This window comes from Fopius arisanus, unplaced genomic scaffold (genome assembly GCF_000806365.1).
Source record: "Fopius arisanus strain USDA-PBARC FA_bdor unplaced genomic scaffold, ASM80636v1 scaffold00067, whole genome shotgun sequence".
NCBI classification, from domain to species: domain Eukaryota; kingdom Metazoa; phylum Arthropoda; class Insecta; order Hymenoptera; family Braconidae; genus Fopius; species Fopius arisanus.
The window spans coordinates 405,161-418,300 of record NW_011887806.1 but is presented as its reverse complement, the minus strand read 5'-3'; the positions used below and the strand labels follow the sequence as shown (position 1 = coordinate 418,300).

Sequence of the window (13,140 nt, the reverse complement as noted above, 5' to 3'; positions counted from 1 at the left end):
AAATTGTGAAAGTTAAAATCCCGTCGGATATTTCCGTAACCACGATCTTTCCGGGCTTTATTACCAAGGATGCATTAATTACGAAAAATTCACAGGCTATTTATTTGCGCAGTATTTTATGAGGATTATTTTCTCGACGCAATGTCATGGGAATTCTCCCGGTGCTCCTTCTGCCGTGTAATTACCCTGCAAAGGCTATTGTCAACGGAAGTTCTCCGAAAATTCTGAGAACTCATTCTAGACCAAATGACAGCCAATAGTTGTCATTCATCACTCCTGAATCAACATCCAATAAAATACTGAAGTTGAATTCAACAGAATTGGATGGAAACGAATAGATTTAGCATATGCCGAGTCAGTGGAAAATCTCGGTGAAAAGCCGGTGAAAAATTTCTAGTACAGGATAAAAAAAAGTCACTTGTTCTCCCCCAACTTGTGCTTTTATGGCGTCCCATTTGGCGCGAGAACGAGCGCCCGAAGTTTTTAGTATCGGCCCACCGCAGATTCAGTTTAAAATATGTTTACGATTACGGAGTTCCGGATTATCAATTCGTTTGGCTCATTATTATCTCGGTGAATAGAATTTTGTATCAACGGTGTTTGCTGACTTCCGGGGGAATCGCCCCTGGGGTGAATATGTTGTGAAAATACTTGGCTATTTGTGTTGATGTTTATGTTGGAGCACTGCCGAGTCGCTGAGGAATGAGAATTGGGTTGAGACCTGAAGAATGTAACAGTCAAAAACGAGTGACGATGTGGGTAGACAAATATTTCCATAACATCGAGAAGAACGAGTGAATCTTATCCCGGATTCTTCATCAATTCGCAACAGCTTTCGGCGGATGTCTGATAGCTTCTGCGAGAGTGACAGCTTCAATATTGAACTGCCACGAACGCACCACCCGGTTCAAGCCAGACGTCGATGCCATATAATTTCCCTGTTTCCAAGATGTCTTCATCTCCAAAGGATCTTTTTTTTTTTTCTTCACTATTTTTACAACCCCCCATTTTCCTATCGCGAACGGTTAATCGGGACCGTTGGGATTTACTCGGGGATGGGTATCTCTAATTCAGTCAGGATTTACCCGTCGATGAATCCTTAAATTAGATGCCTCCAGTTCTTCAGCCTTGGTGATTTCATTTTTTCACTCGGCGATTTTGAATTCTTCTGGGTGAGGGCTGCTGCTCTTTTGAATTTCGACGGATTTGCAGGTGATGTGTGATTTTGCTGAGGACAGAGAGATATGATAAGCCATCCTGCGGCTTCCCCTGGGACTCTGGGATTAATTGACACATCGGTGTCTTGGAGAGTCGGCACTTGGAGCCTCTCGACTTGACGGATGACTTCACCGTCAACCGTTGGCGACTATTCCACCCACCAAAACCAACGTTTTTTGCTCGTTTCTACATCAGCTACAGAGGTAAAAGATTAAACGGTGAGGACTCGAGGAATTGTTGGGATTTGTCAGCAATAATTCCAGGGGATGTTGTCAACTCTCGAGAAAAATTGAGAGAAATTATGTGAAAAGGTATACAACACCGGAATCATTACATTATTTTCACCTTCTTCAATTCGAATTTGACATTTTTCTCATTCGACTTTTCTTTGATAATTAAAAATCCGCGGGGAATAATCCTGAGAATTTCCGGATTTTCCAGAATTTTTGGACATTTGAGCGGGAAAATTGAAATTCAATTGTCACAAAGTCGTCTGGATTTTATTTTATGAGTCTGAATTTAATTTTGATTGAAAACGATCATGAAATCTTGCTGACGATTGATTTTTTAATGAAACATTGAATTTTGAAAATTTTTATCACGAAAATTCGACAAAAAATGCAGTTAAATTTCCGGAAGATGGAAAATTTCGGAAAATTAACCAATTCTTCGATGAAAAATCGTCGATAAATTTCCCGTCACTTTGTCGTTGTTAAAAATTTCCAGTGAAAGTTTCGCCGCGGGGTTTCGGTTGAAGGTGAAATTTTGAAATAATCAGTTGAAGAATTTCTTCTCCTAAAATGAAAAAAAAATTGGCAAAGTACGAGGACTCCGGTCGGCAGAGGGTAGTGTCACCAGGAACATCCACCTCGGACGCGGCCGATGTGACAGATTAGAATTTAATGCGCGCTGAGGGGTGCTGAGACGCTAGTTAACGTTTTCCCGGGGTAAAAGCCTAAGGGCTGGTGTAAGTGAGAGACGAGATGATCGAGTCCTCATGACGATATTACTTGTTGGAAAGTGATCAAGCCGCTGGATGACGCTGTCTAACCAAGGGAAGAAGACATGTCAACGATAAAGTTTTGAAACATGAGAATAAGACGAGAACTGGTTATTAAATTTTGAGATAACGCATCCATGGATAATTGAAATTTGTTTTCAGAGCAAATTGTCGTGAGTGATTAATGGTGATGCAGAGAAAATAGCGGATGAAATAAAATTACATGGCAACACCGATAAAAGTTGTTGTGGTGGAGAGAAGAGAGGGTGGAATGCGGAATAAAAATCAGTGGAGGTGCGGTGGTCAGTGAAGAATGGTGATAAGGTAGCGGTGTATGAGAGAAATGGCGAGGGGATGAGGATATTTTCATGTAGTAACCCCAGACGCCTCTGGATAGCCGAGTCCGGGCCGGGCCAGGATGAATTATGGGCGTCCCGACGCCCGAACCCAACTGACGCTCAATTTACAGATGATTTCGTGTGTTACCACTGGCCAACGGCCGGTTAACCTCGCGCACTCCATCTTCCTGAGGAGGTTAACTTACGATAGTCAAAGCACTATCCGTCGGATTCACCCTAATTCAGTTGAAGGAACGCGAACACCCCCGCTATCCTGTCCACCATAAACCTTTACACCCTTTCGGATGGCCATGAACCGCGTACCAGGGGACCGTACTTTGCCAGATTTATTGGCACTCAATGGGCTCTGACAATGGGCCAACAAGTTGCTGGCGAGATCGTGATACATGTCTTTCGGGGATTCCTCGAGAGTTTATGTTCAACAACTCATAAACACCACCCCGGGATCACTGCCATCAATTACGTCAATCTGACTGGTGTTTTATGAATGGAAATCGTCAACAGCCCAATGACAACTCGTTGATGATCAACAAGATGAATTGCTACGGTCCAGCGGGGATTCCCGCATGTGAAGAGGGAAACGACCGTTAGAGGAACGGTAATTCGTTCCAAAGACGATCATTCACTCGTGAGAGAGTGTGTGGTTAAATAAAGGGTTTTCCAGTGGAAAACAACACGTGGTGGCCATCACTCAGGGTCAATTTCCACGGTGGTCAACTTCTCGTATGAAGTGGGAAAACGTGCGGTTTTTACGATGTGGCTTATTTGAATGTCCACATGCGGGTGCTGATGGTCACAATGAGCAGGAGTGGCTACTGACTGTCATTAGCCGTCGGGGAGTGCTGGCACCCTGGGGCGTTTACCAACAGAAGCTGGCTAATGACCGGAAGGCAATGTATCGCATATTGGTGAGATTGAATGTCTCCATCAACCCTTAGACATTGGGAATGACTCTTACCTTGCTGGCTGCTCTTCCTCGTCGTTTTTTTCTCCTTCATCCACGGATATTCCGGCACATTGACACCAGATGGATCAGAGACACCGTGAGGATCCATCATTATATGATAATTCGGATGATGCGCGCCAGGGCTCATGGATCCCACGGTCCCGGGTGAGTGCTGGAGTTGACCGTCGCTGGAGAGCTGTGGCATTGCTGATAATTCAGCCATTGATGGTTGGCTGTTGATGAAACCTGTCTCGGCTGGGCCGCAATTTGGATCCATCGTTGGATGATTAGCGTGCGGAGGCAGATTGGCACCAGCACCTGCCCCCGCTGCCACCGAGGCTAGCCAAAAGCCACCACCAGCTCCGGTTGCACCGGAGCACCCGTCGTTCGCCAGGACGGGTGTTGGCGACCGCGTCTTCACCTCCTCGATCACTTCGTTGTCTATCACACAATCGTAATTCTCCAACCGGAGCCCAATGCTCTGGTGGATTAAGTTGCTGGTGGTCTCCTCGGGGAAGTGCTCCTTGCCACGCATCAAACTCCAACGATCAGCGTCTCCTGATCGGCATCGATTCTCTAAATATCTATACCTGACGGTCAAATCACTGGATCTCCGCTGAAATATCACTCACTAGACACTTTTCATCTTATCAATACCATTATCCTATCCTAGTCACCAACTCAGGCACTAATATCACTTTGACATCGCCAAAGTACTGGGTAACTCAATAAAATTATAAACAAATCACTCGATTGCCGTCGACCGGGATTACCAGGCACTCACGACCAGCCGAGTACACGAAATGGCGGATACCGAAGGTAAGTTTTTGTTTCGAAAAAAAATTGACTTGTGGGGAGTACGTCTCGCTTGGTGACTACTTGGACTCGCAATGGTGAACAAGAAACACGTCATTCACCGCGAAATCCCTGTCCTCTGAGGTACGTATTTTTTTTTTCTCCTCCTTTTCTTTTTCTTCAGCGCTGCGGTGAAATGCTCTTCGGCGTTCACCGTGGCCTGTCTCTGTTGATACTGTTGTCTCGCTTCCTTCGTCTTCCAACACGGTGGCTGGCCAGAGGTTCTTGGCGGGTTGGCCACGTGACTCTGGTGCAACCAATGGGAGGGCGGTATCGGGCCCACGGAGGCTTTTACCCTCTCCTCCGGTGAACGGGGGCGTGATCGGCCCCCCTTACCGGGATGAAGGGTACCCGTTCACTCCTCTGCACCACCGGAGGGCTTTTCTTATTGCTCTTGTCCCCCGATTAGACGATCTATCGCGGTATGTGAAACACGGCGCGTCCAGACGGCGCGAGTGCGAGCGACTCTCTGGTTATCTCGGTGCCAAGGCAAAGGCGTCCACCGTACCCGCCAGCCCGTGGGCGGGACGCGCCAGCGCGTCTCTAGGTCCTGGGTGCTGGAGCCTCCAGTCAGTGGTGGGGGGACAGCACCATCACGTGCGAGACCACGCGGTCGGCTAGCTTCCGCGAGAGGTAAAAAATATATTTCAGCATTGATATTCTTGATGGAGAATATCTTTTTGAAGAGAATTGAATAATTTCTTCAGGGCAGTCCTCACCAGGTACTTCTAACTCCGACAATCAGACAAATCCCATTATCAGAGAAAATCATATCCCGAATATTGTAGTCTTCGCGATATCTCTGGAAGAGAAAAATTATTTTTCTCGGGATGGTTACGTTATTATAAAAATGAAAAGGTGGATTCTACGAATTTTGGGGTGGAAATCTTGGGTACGAGAGCTGAGTTCCATGTGCGGTAAACATTTGTCACGGAGACATGGATTAGCACGAAATGAAAGGTATCCCAGCAACTTGCAGCTTGTGCATTCCTTGGCCGAGGGAAATTTGTCTGGGATATAGTTCATTCTTAGCATTTTGTGCAACTGCTATATATTCTCAACCACATGCACAGGTCAGAGTAATTCTCACAGCGATTTATCGCTCCTGAGCTATTCCGGTTTCTGGTCGGTGCATTTAGGTTTTGCAATTATTTCTCGGGTATGAATTATCGGTGAATGCAGGAGAAGTCTATTTTTCAACAGATTTCTTGTTTATCAAACTTAAACCAGAGAAATCGCACAAGCCCTCCCCCAAGACGTGAATATTCCATTTAATATTTAAAAAACACCACTTGATTTTTTATCTCTCAGATAAATTTTCCAGAAATCTTTTTTCTGCAATCTGCACTTTTTTCGGGGGGTAGAAACAAAATCGGAAGGCAAAAAAAAAAGGATCACTTGACGTTTGAACCGTGCAGTTGGTAAAAATATTTTATACCCTCGCCGTCTGGTGTCATTCGTTGATTCGCTTGGGGCCAGTCTTGATGACAGATTACCCTGATTCACATTGTGTACAGCAGCGCTGATTTGGACAGCTCACTTGATCGAAAAGTTCACCGCCTAAAAATAATAATGGAAAGAATTTTGTCCCAGTACCCCAGTCCCATCCATTTTACGTTCGCCTGTCTCGATACTGCATATGCAAAGGGGAGTCACTTTTTCCTGCTCAATCAGAATTTCCAGAACTTTGCCCCTGGCTTTATTACACCCTATTTATATGCTAAATTATGAGCGAATGACGAAATTAATTCGTGTTTTTTTTCTTTTTGATCGATCGTTCCCTGTTGCTGCCTCCCAAAAATTTCCACGACAACTTTCGTTTTACCTCTGATTGTTTTAAAAATTGTTGTTAGAATATCAAGATAAAATTCATAGAAATATATTGAACTGATTTATGATGATTACAAAAATTAATCGATATCATAAACTAGTCTTTAGTCTCTTGGAGATATTAATCGTTCAGACTATTCTTCCTCGTGCGATTTTAATAAAGAAATAGTGATTAGAGTTCATTAATTGTCCTTTAATTAAATTCAATTGATAAATATAACAATTTTCAATATATAAACAAATTTTAAATTAATATATATATATATAATATATATTATATATATCATATATAATTATGTATAATATATTATAAATATATATATATATATTAATTATTTATATGAATATATTAATATGATATGTATAGCTTAGCTATGCGCCAAAAAAAACTGACAAAAAACGTTACATGCTTTTTTTTAAAAGGGAAATAAATAAAGATATATTTACTATATAATGGAATATATTTGGTTTCTGGGCGGTTGACTATGGCGTGTGTGACTATAGGATTTTGAGACGGGAATCACGGAATTTTATTAAAAATATTCGGTGGATGATCTCGCTATTATATACCGCCTAGTGGGTTGCGCCTGTGGTGAAATATTTGATATATCAAAGAGTACGGGATCCAGAGGCACTGCACATATAATCCACCCTGACACAGACTCTCTCTCTCTGCAGGCTGTGAGCACTGGGGTGTGCAGAGGAGTACATGCCGAGGCGCCACATCTGCCGCCAAATTTAACTATACATTACAGACACACGATATGTCAAAGTCCTATACTCCATATCGACTCTGCCATTTATTAAAAGTTTCATCCAACACCAGACGGAATCTACATGCGCGATACCGGGACATTCTCCTGTCTCAATATTTATTTTTTCCAAAATTTTGAATAACGGAAAAACCGGGAATTCATCGGTTATGGAGATAATTATTTATTAACAATTTGAATTTCTCCATTCGAGACTTGAGAGTCGGACTTGAGTCCGGGAAATCGGGACTTGAAATTTTGGGTCTTTTTTTTTTGGTCATTTGGGATTTTTGATTTTTAAGTCGAGGTGGAGTTTCATGTCGAGTTTTTTGATGGATTTGGTTTTAAAATCTTGAGGGTTTCAAGTTGGGACTTATTCAAGTCCCACGTCGTAATTTTTACGAGATTTAGAGTTAATCCAGTGAAAAAATTAAGATGAGGGTTTATAATTCCACTTGAATATTTTTTACAATCTCAAATTTAAAAAAGTCTCAAGTTTATCGGAAGTTTCAAGTCGAGACTCTCAGGACTCAAGTCGAAAAAGTAGTAAGTCCCAACTTTCAGAACCCTTCAATTAAAACTTCTTACCTGAAATAAAGATATAATAAAGTTTTACCTCAGGACTTGTCCAAGTTTAAAAATATCTTAAAAATCCCGTGAGTCCCAAAAATCAAGTTCGACTGGCCCATTTTTTTCTGACGAGAAAAAAAAATCATAAAATTCTCCTTTTAATTTTCGGAGGAAATTAAAATTCGGATCAATTCCAATTGCAGAAAATTGGAGACTCAAATGAAAAAAAGTTTTGAAAGAAAATAAGAATTTCTCCTGACCCTTTTTTGTGACGACACTGGCATTTCTATCTGCCAGACGTTCTCTTCTTTTCTCTGCCTGCCACCTCTATTGCGAAATGAAGTTTTATATTAAGCTTCAAGTTTTCTCTCCACACCACCCCTCTATTCCTCCCATTTCGATCTGCACCAGCCCTCACCCCTGACTGTCAGTGAATGGTTCTTCAACCTCTCTCTTGCTCTCATCCTGCGCACTTCAAAGTCTCACCCTGGTACATTTACGTACCGATAGATCGTTATGTCGAGCGTTTGCATATATATTGACATTTCTGACTTACTCGTTTTCTTATGTCTCCCGTTTTTTATTTTTTTTTTCTGCCTCGTGAAATATGGGCCAAGTGACGGAAGTTAGTCTTCATTTTTTTTTGATCCATGATACAGGTGTCTCCAAGCACATGACGATTTTTCATCAGATCATAGTTGTCGTCCTGGGATGTGGGCACATCATTTCTCCATTTTTTATGCAATTTTAGATTATTAAAACCTCTCATTTGGTAACGAATTGTTATGGTATATTAAATGTTGGGTATTGAGACTTGTATAAAAATTTTGGGGAAAACTTTTCGCCATTTTGAGTCACAAGTTCTGACTTTGGAACATTTTTATTCAACTCGAATTTCTAATAGTGTGGGACTTCAATTTTTTTCGAGTCTTCAAGTCTTCAATTTCTTCAATTTTTTCAATTTTTGAAAAATTTTTCAAAAATTTGTTTCGGAAAACTTTTTCATAATTTTCTAGAAATTTTTGCTAATATAATTTTTTCTTTTAATTAAATTGATGTTTTCTTACTTTTTTGATTTTTCAATATTCTCAAAAAATACTCTATCTAAATTATAAAAAAAATGTTCCTATTTAAATTTTTGAAAAATTTTCAAAACCTTTCGTAAAAATAAAATTGTTTTGTTGTCGGTTTTTTTTTTTTTTTTTTTTTTTTTCTTAAAAAAATTTTTGAAAGTTTTTCCGGAATTTTTTTAAAATTTGGAGAAATTTTTCGGTTAATTTTTTTTTTATCTGGCTCTTTAAAAAACTTGACGACAACTTTAATCAATCAAAAAAAGTTCAAAAAAATATCAGCAATATCAGCGATAGCGCAAGCGATTTCAGTAATGAAAACCGAAATGTCGTACCTCGGGCGCCATTTCACGATGGCGATTGTCAGGCGAGGGGTCCGCCTGTCAATCATCGTATCACTTGAAACGTTCACCCCACATCTGAATCCACTCCACCCACCCATAAGCCGCCTTCGTCCCAGACGTATAAAAACTTTCCGTAATTTTTCAGTTGAAAAAAAAAAAAAAATAGTGCCCCAAGGAATCGATGAAAGCAAAGGACGTGTACCATTCCATTCAGTTGGATTTTCACCTGAGCACCCGAGTAAAAAAAAAAAATTGTAATCAGAATATTATTTCCAAATTTTAAAAAAATTTCTGGAAAATTTTTCAGAATTTTTTTTTTTGAAACAAAAAAAAATGGAAAAGGTTTTGAAAATTCCTATTTAAATTTTTGAAAAGAATTTTCAAAAGCTTTCCCAAAAATAAAATTGTTTTGCTCCCGATTATTTTTGTTTCAAAAAAAAAAAATTCTGAAAAGTTTTCCAAAAATTCTTGGAAAATTCGAAAAAAATATTTCGATTCCATTTTTTTTTTACGCGGGCACTCGCACAATCAGATTGAGGATCGTATAAACGACTGGATTTCTCAGCGGATGTACACCCGAAGGAAGATTACAAAGTCCTCCAGGAGATTGTAGTCTGAGGTTTTAATTAAGCATTCACTCCGGATCATATCGCTTGCCTCTTTATACTTCATAGCGGCCAGATGCTGCTATCCGACTCGACGAGCCCATGTGGTCTAGCCCTCGTGGCACCGCTTCAGTAGAATCAAGAAGTTCCCAGAGGTTCTACCTTTAATTATGCATGTTTAATTTGCTCATGTATCCCGCCACCGGGTGGTGCTCCTAGACCGTTTCTCGTTTAGTTCCTCGAGGCTCTGATTTCGCGGGTGTCACCTTTATCGTAAACATCATCGTCAACATCATCGTCAACAGCTAGGTGATTGATTTCTGCTTTCAGTTTTCTTCCGCGGATTGAAAACAGAAGAATTTTTTTTTTAATTTCATTTAAAAATGAATTAAACCAATCGATGGCGGATTTTATACAGAATTTCTTCATCTCGTAGAGGATCTTGGGCTAGTCGAAGATCCCGGAATCCCAAAGAATTCGTAATATACGAGATTTTAAACGTAAATTACGATTTTTATGTCGTAAATTACGGGATCAATTGCAAAGATGGATATAAAAAAAAATTTTTGGGCGACATCAAATCTTTAAGTTTGAGAATATTCTGATTCATCTAAATATGACACCCACTGACATTTTTTCGCGCTTTTCCAACAGGAATTTAAAACATTCGAATAATCCGGAAATTTTTAAATTTCGCAAACATCGCTGAAAATATGAAAAAATTTCCGAAATTATTACCTTTTAAAAAATTCCCAGATTACTTCAGTTTTTTTACATAAAAATTTTGCAATGATTCACCAGCCCCAGAGCCCCAACCCTTCCCCACCGTTTTTTATTTTTTCCCCTGACAGAGGTCGGAGAAGTGCCGGTCAGTTTGCCGTAAAAATTCTTGGCCCCGAATTTCACGGGCATTAGAAAAGGCTCCGGGACAAATCCACTCCACTCGAGACATCCCCAGCATTAGAATTCTCTCCTGTGTCTCCCTCCGACACTTGGCGCAAATTGCCCTAGTAAAGTGTAGTGCATTAATCTTTGGTTTGGTCTGTTCGGTACCACCGCGTGTGTTGTGGCTGCGTTTCTCGTCCTAAAATTTTGCCCTCTGCTTTCTCGAGCGATAACCACTTCTCGCACCCGACGTTATCCTCGTGGAGTACCTTCGAAACGTCTGTACCTAGGTTCTTATACGCACGTAATGGGAATACCATGCGGTAATTTTCCTTGATCTAATTACGGAAATTCAGAGGGATCACTTGGATTATCCGGGTGCAGATCTCCAGGATTGAAATTATCATGTACTCGGTTATTCCGACTTGCGGTTCAAGTACAATATTGTTATCTCTTCTGGATTAGTTCGTGATGATGCTGTAAGTCGTCGATGCAATCCTCACTATTGTCTGATTGTGGTCCCGATAATGAGGGTCTCGCCAATTAGAGACCATTGGGTGGCGCCATTTTGATCGGGTTATTACTACCTTCAATTTTGATGAACATATAAAAGCATTTTTGAAATTTATTATAGTAATACCGGAATTTATTTGAAATAATAAATTTCTATCGAGTGATTCATTAAAATTTCTCCAGATTTCGGTGAATATCTCTTAATCTAGTGGCAGTATCGACATTTTAGATAAGACCATTTTTGAAGTTCTCATTTCGCTCTATAAAAAAGGTTCCGATGAAAAATCCGCTATGTCCGGTAGATTCGGGGGTATTTTTTTTGAAACTTTTAGGGAAAACAAGGATTTCACTGGAGATGTTTAATTACAGGAATACTCAACTTTTTAATGAAGTGTTTGGATTTTCTTAGTCGATGGGCTCTTCATTCATCAGCGGTCTTTCCCCCGGACACTGCGATCAGTTCGGCAACTCCTGGAGATCCCTCACGACACAAATTACCTCTTTAACTCGAGGGAGAATGTCCACAGCTCGAAGTCAAGATTCGGGTAGGAAAGATGGAGTGGTCCCCAGGGTGAGAGCGACTGGCCTCCGGAAAAGTGGAGAGGGTCAGTTGTCCGAGTTTTTCCGGAGATCCGAACGACGAGCCCCAGAGTCTATTCACCCAGATACCAAACTCATCTTATAGAGATTTCAAATTGTGCAACTTGCTATTCTTAGATGAAGAAGATCTTCGCCCTCACCTCGGCTTACCATTATCTAGAGGAAATTAAATATGTCACTCGTTACTTAATTAAGATCATGAAGAAAATTATCATTCCGCGTTATCTCCGGTACAACGAGGACATCTCGGCGCGGAACGATGAAAAATGTGGGATAACGGGGGAAAAAATTGAATCGATAGGGCACCGGATGCTCTATTATCGATGAAAATTGTTCATTTCTTTTTTTCGTCTCTTCATATGCGCTCGTCCATCATAATCCGCGATCACTTGGCCACCTCTCCGTGATTCGTCGATATAATCCCCATTTTCACAGAGAAAATGTATCTGGTATTCCCCGTAATTTTTACAATTGCATCCGTTTTCCGCACATTTGTGCCCTCAGAATATTCAATGGCATAATTACGAAGAGCTTGGGCGATTATTTAAATAAAATAAAAAAGTAAAAAAAATTCTAATCGGAATATTTTGTCCAAATTTTCAAAAAATTTCTGGAAAACTTTTCGGAAAATTTTTCTTTTGAAACCAAAAAAAAAAAATGGGGAAACAAAATAATTGTATTTTTTTCAAAAATTTGTTTCGGCAAATTTTTTTTATAATTTTCTAGAAATTTTTGCGAATATATATTTTTTTAAAATTATACTGTGGTTTTCTTACTTTTTTGATTTTTCAATATTCTCAAAAAATCCGCCATTTAAATTATTAAAAAAATTTTTCTACTCAAATTTTTGAAAAATTTTTCAAAACCTTTCCCAAAAATCAAATTGTTTTGATTCCGATGTTTTTTTTTGTTTCATAAAAAAAATTTCTGAAAAGTTGTTCCGAAATTTTTTGAAAAAATATTCGACAACTCAACATTTCACACAACAGATTGGTCCCTGCAATTTCTCCCCTGCGATTGTCGAATAATGAAACATCACGGGAGAAATCTTAATCCTCATCCCGAGATCATCAGACAGTATTCACACGAATTCAAACATCGAATCTCCGGTTTAATCCCCAGAGATAACCAACACCCCAGGGTAATTCCACCGGGAAGACAGATAAATGGTCCCAAAAATTTTCTGTATAAATGGTTTGAATTTTCTGTGGTATCATTGCCGAAATATCGCGGATTCGAATGGATGAGGAGCACGCGAGAGGCTCATGGATATGAGCGAGTCATGATGTGGGTGCAAGTCATTGTTACTGGCCCCTCACCCCAAAAACTCATGCGAATACTCGGTGAGAGCTCGAATAACTTGATGTACGTGTGATGCCAACGATGACTTGGTTTTATGAATCATCCCTCGATCCAAGGGATTAATATATGAGAAAACTGTCGGTCTGATTTCATTCTAGATCAATCTCAGTTATTATTACTCAATCATTGAATTATAGATCTCCAGACTCAAAGTTTTTAGTGCAATCCAATGATTTGTTGGGACAACAATTTCGTTACAGGATAATGTATCGACTTTTCGGGGAATATCTC

General features: G+C 40.1%; 1 protein-coding gene across 1 annotated transcript in view; it reads right to left on the bottom strand.

Annotated features, from left to right (window-relative positions):
- pb (proboscipedia) overlaps positions 1–3,800 on the bottom strand; it is a 20,285-nt gene extending 16,485 nt beyond the window's left edge. Inside the window, exon 1 of the mRNA XM_011309504.1 lies at positions 3,536–3,800. Coding sequence (XP_011307806.1) covers positions 3,536–3,800 — 265 coding nt within the window. The remainder of the gene's footprint in view (positions 1–3,535) is intronic.
- Positions 3,801–13,140: the final 9,340 nt, after the last annotated feature.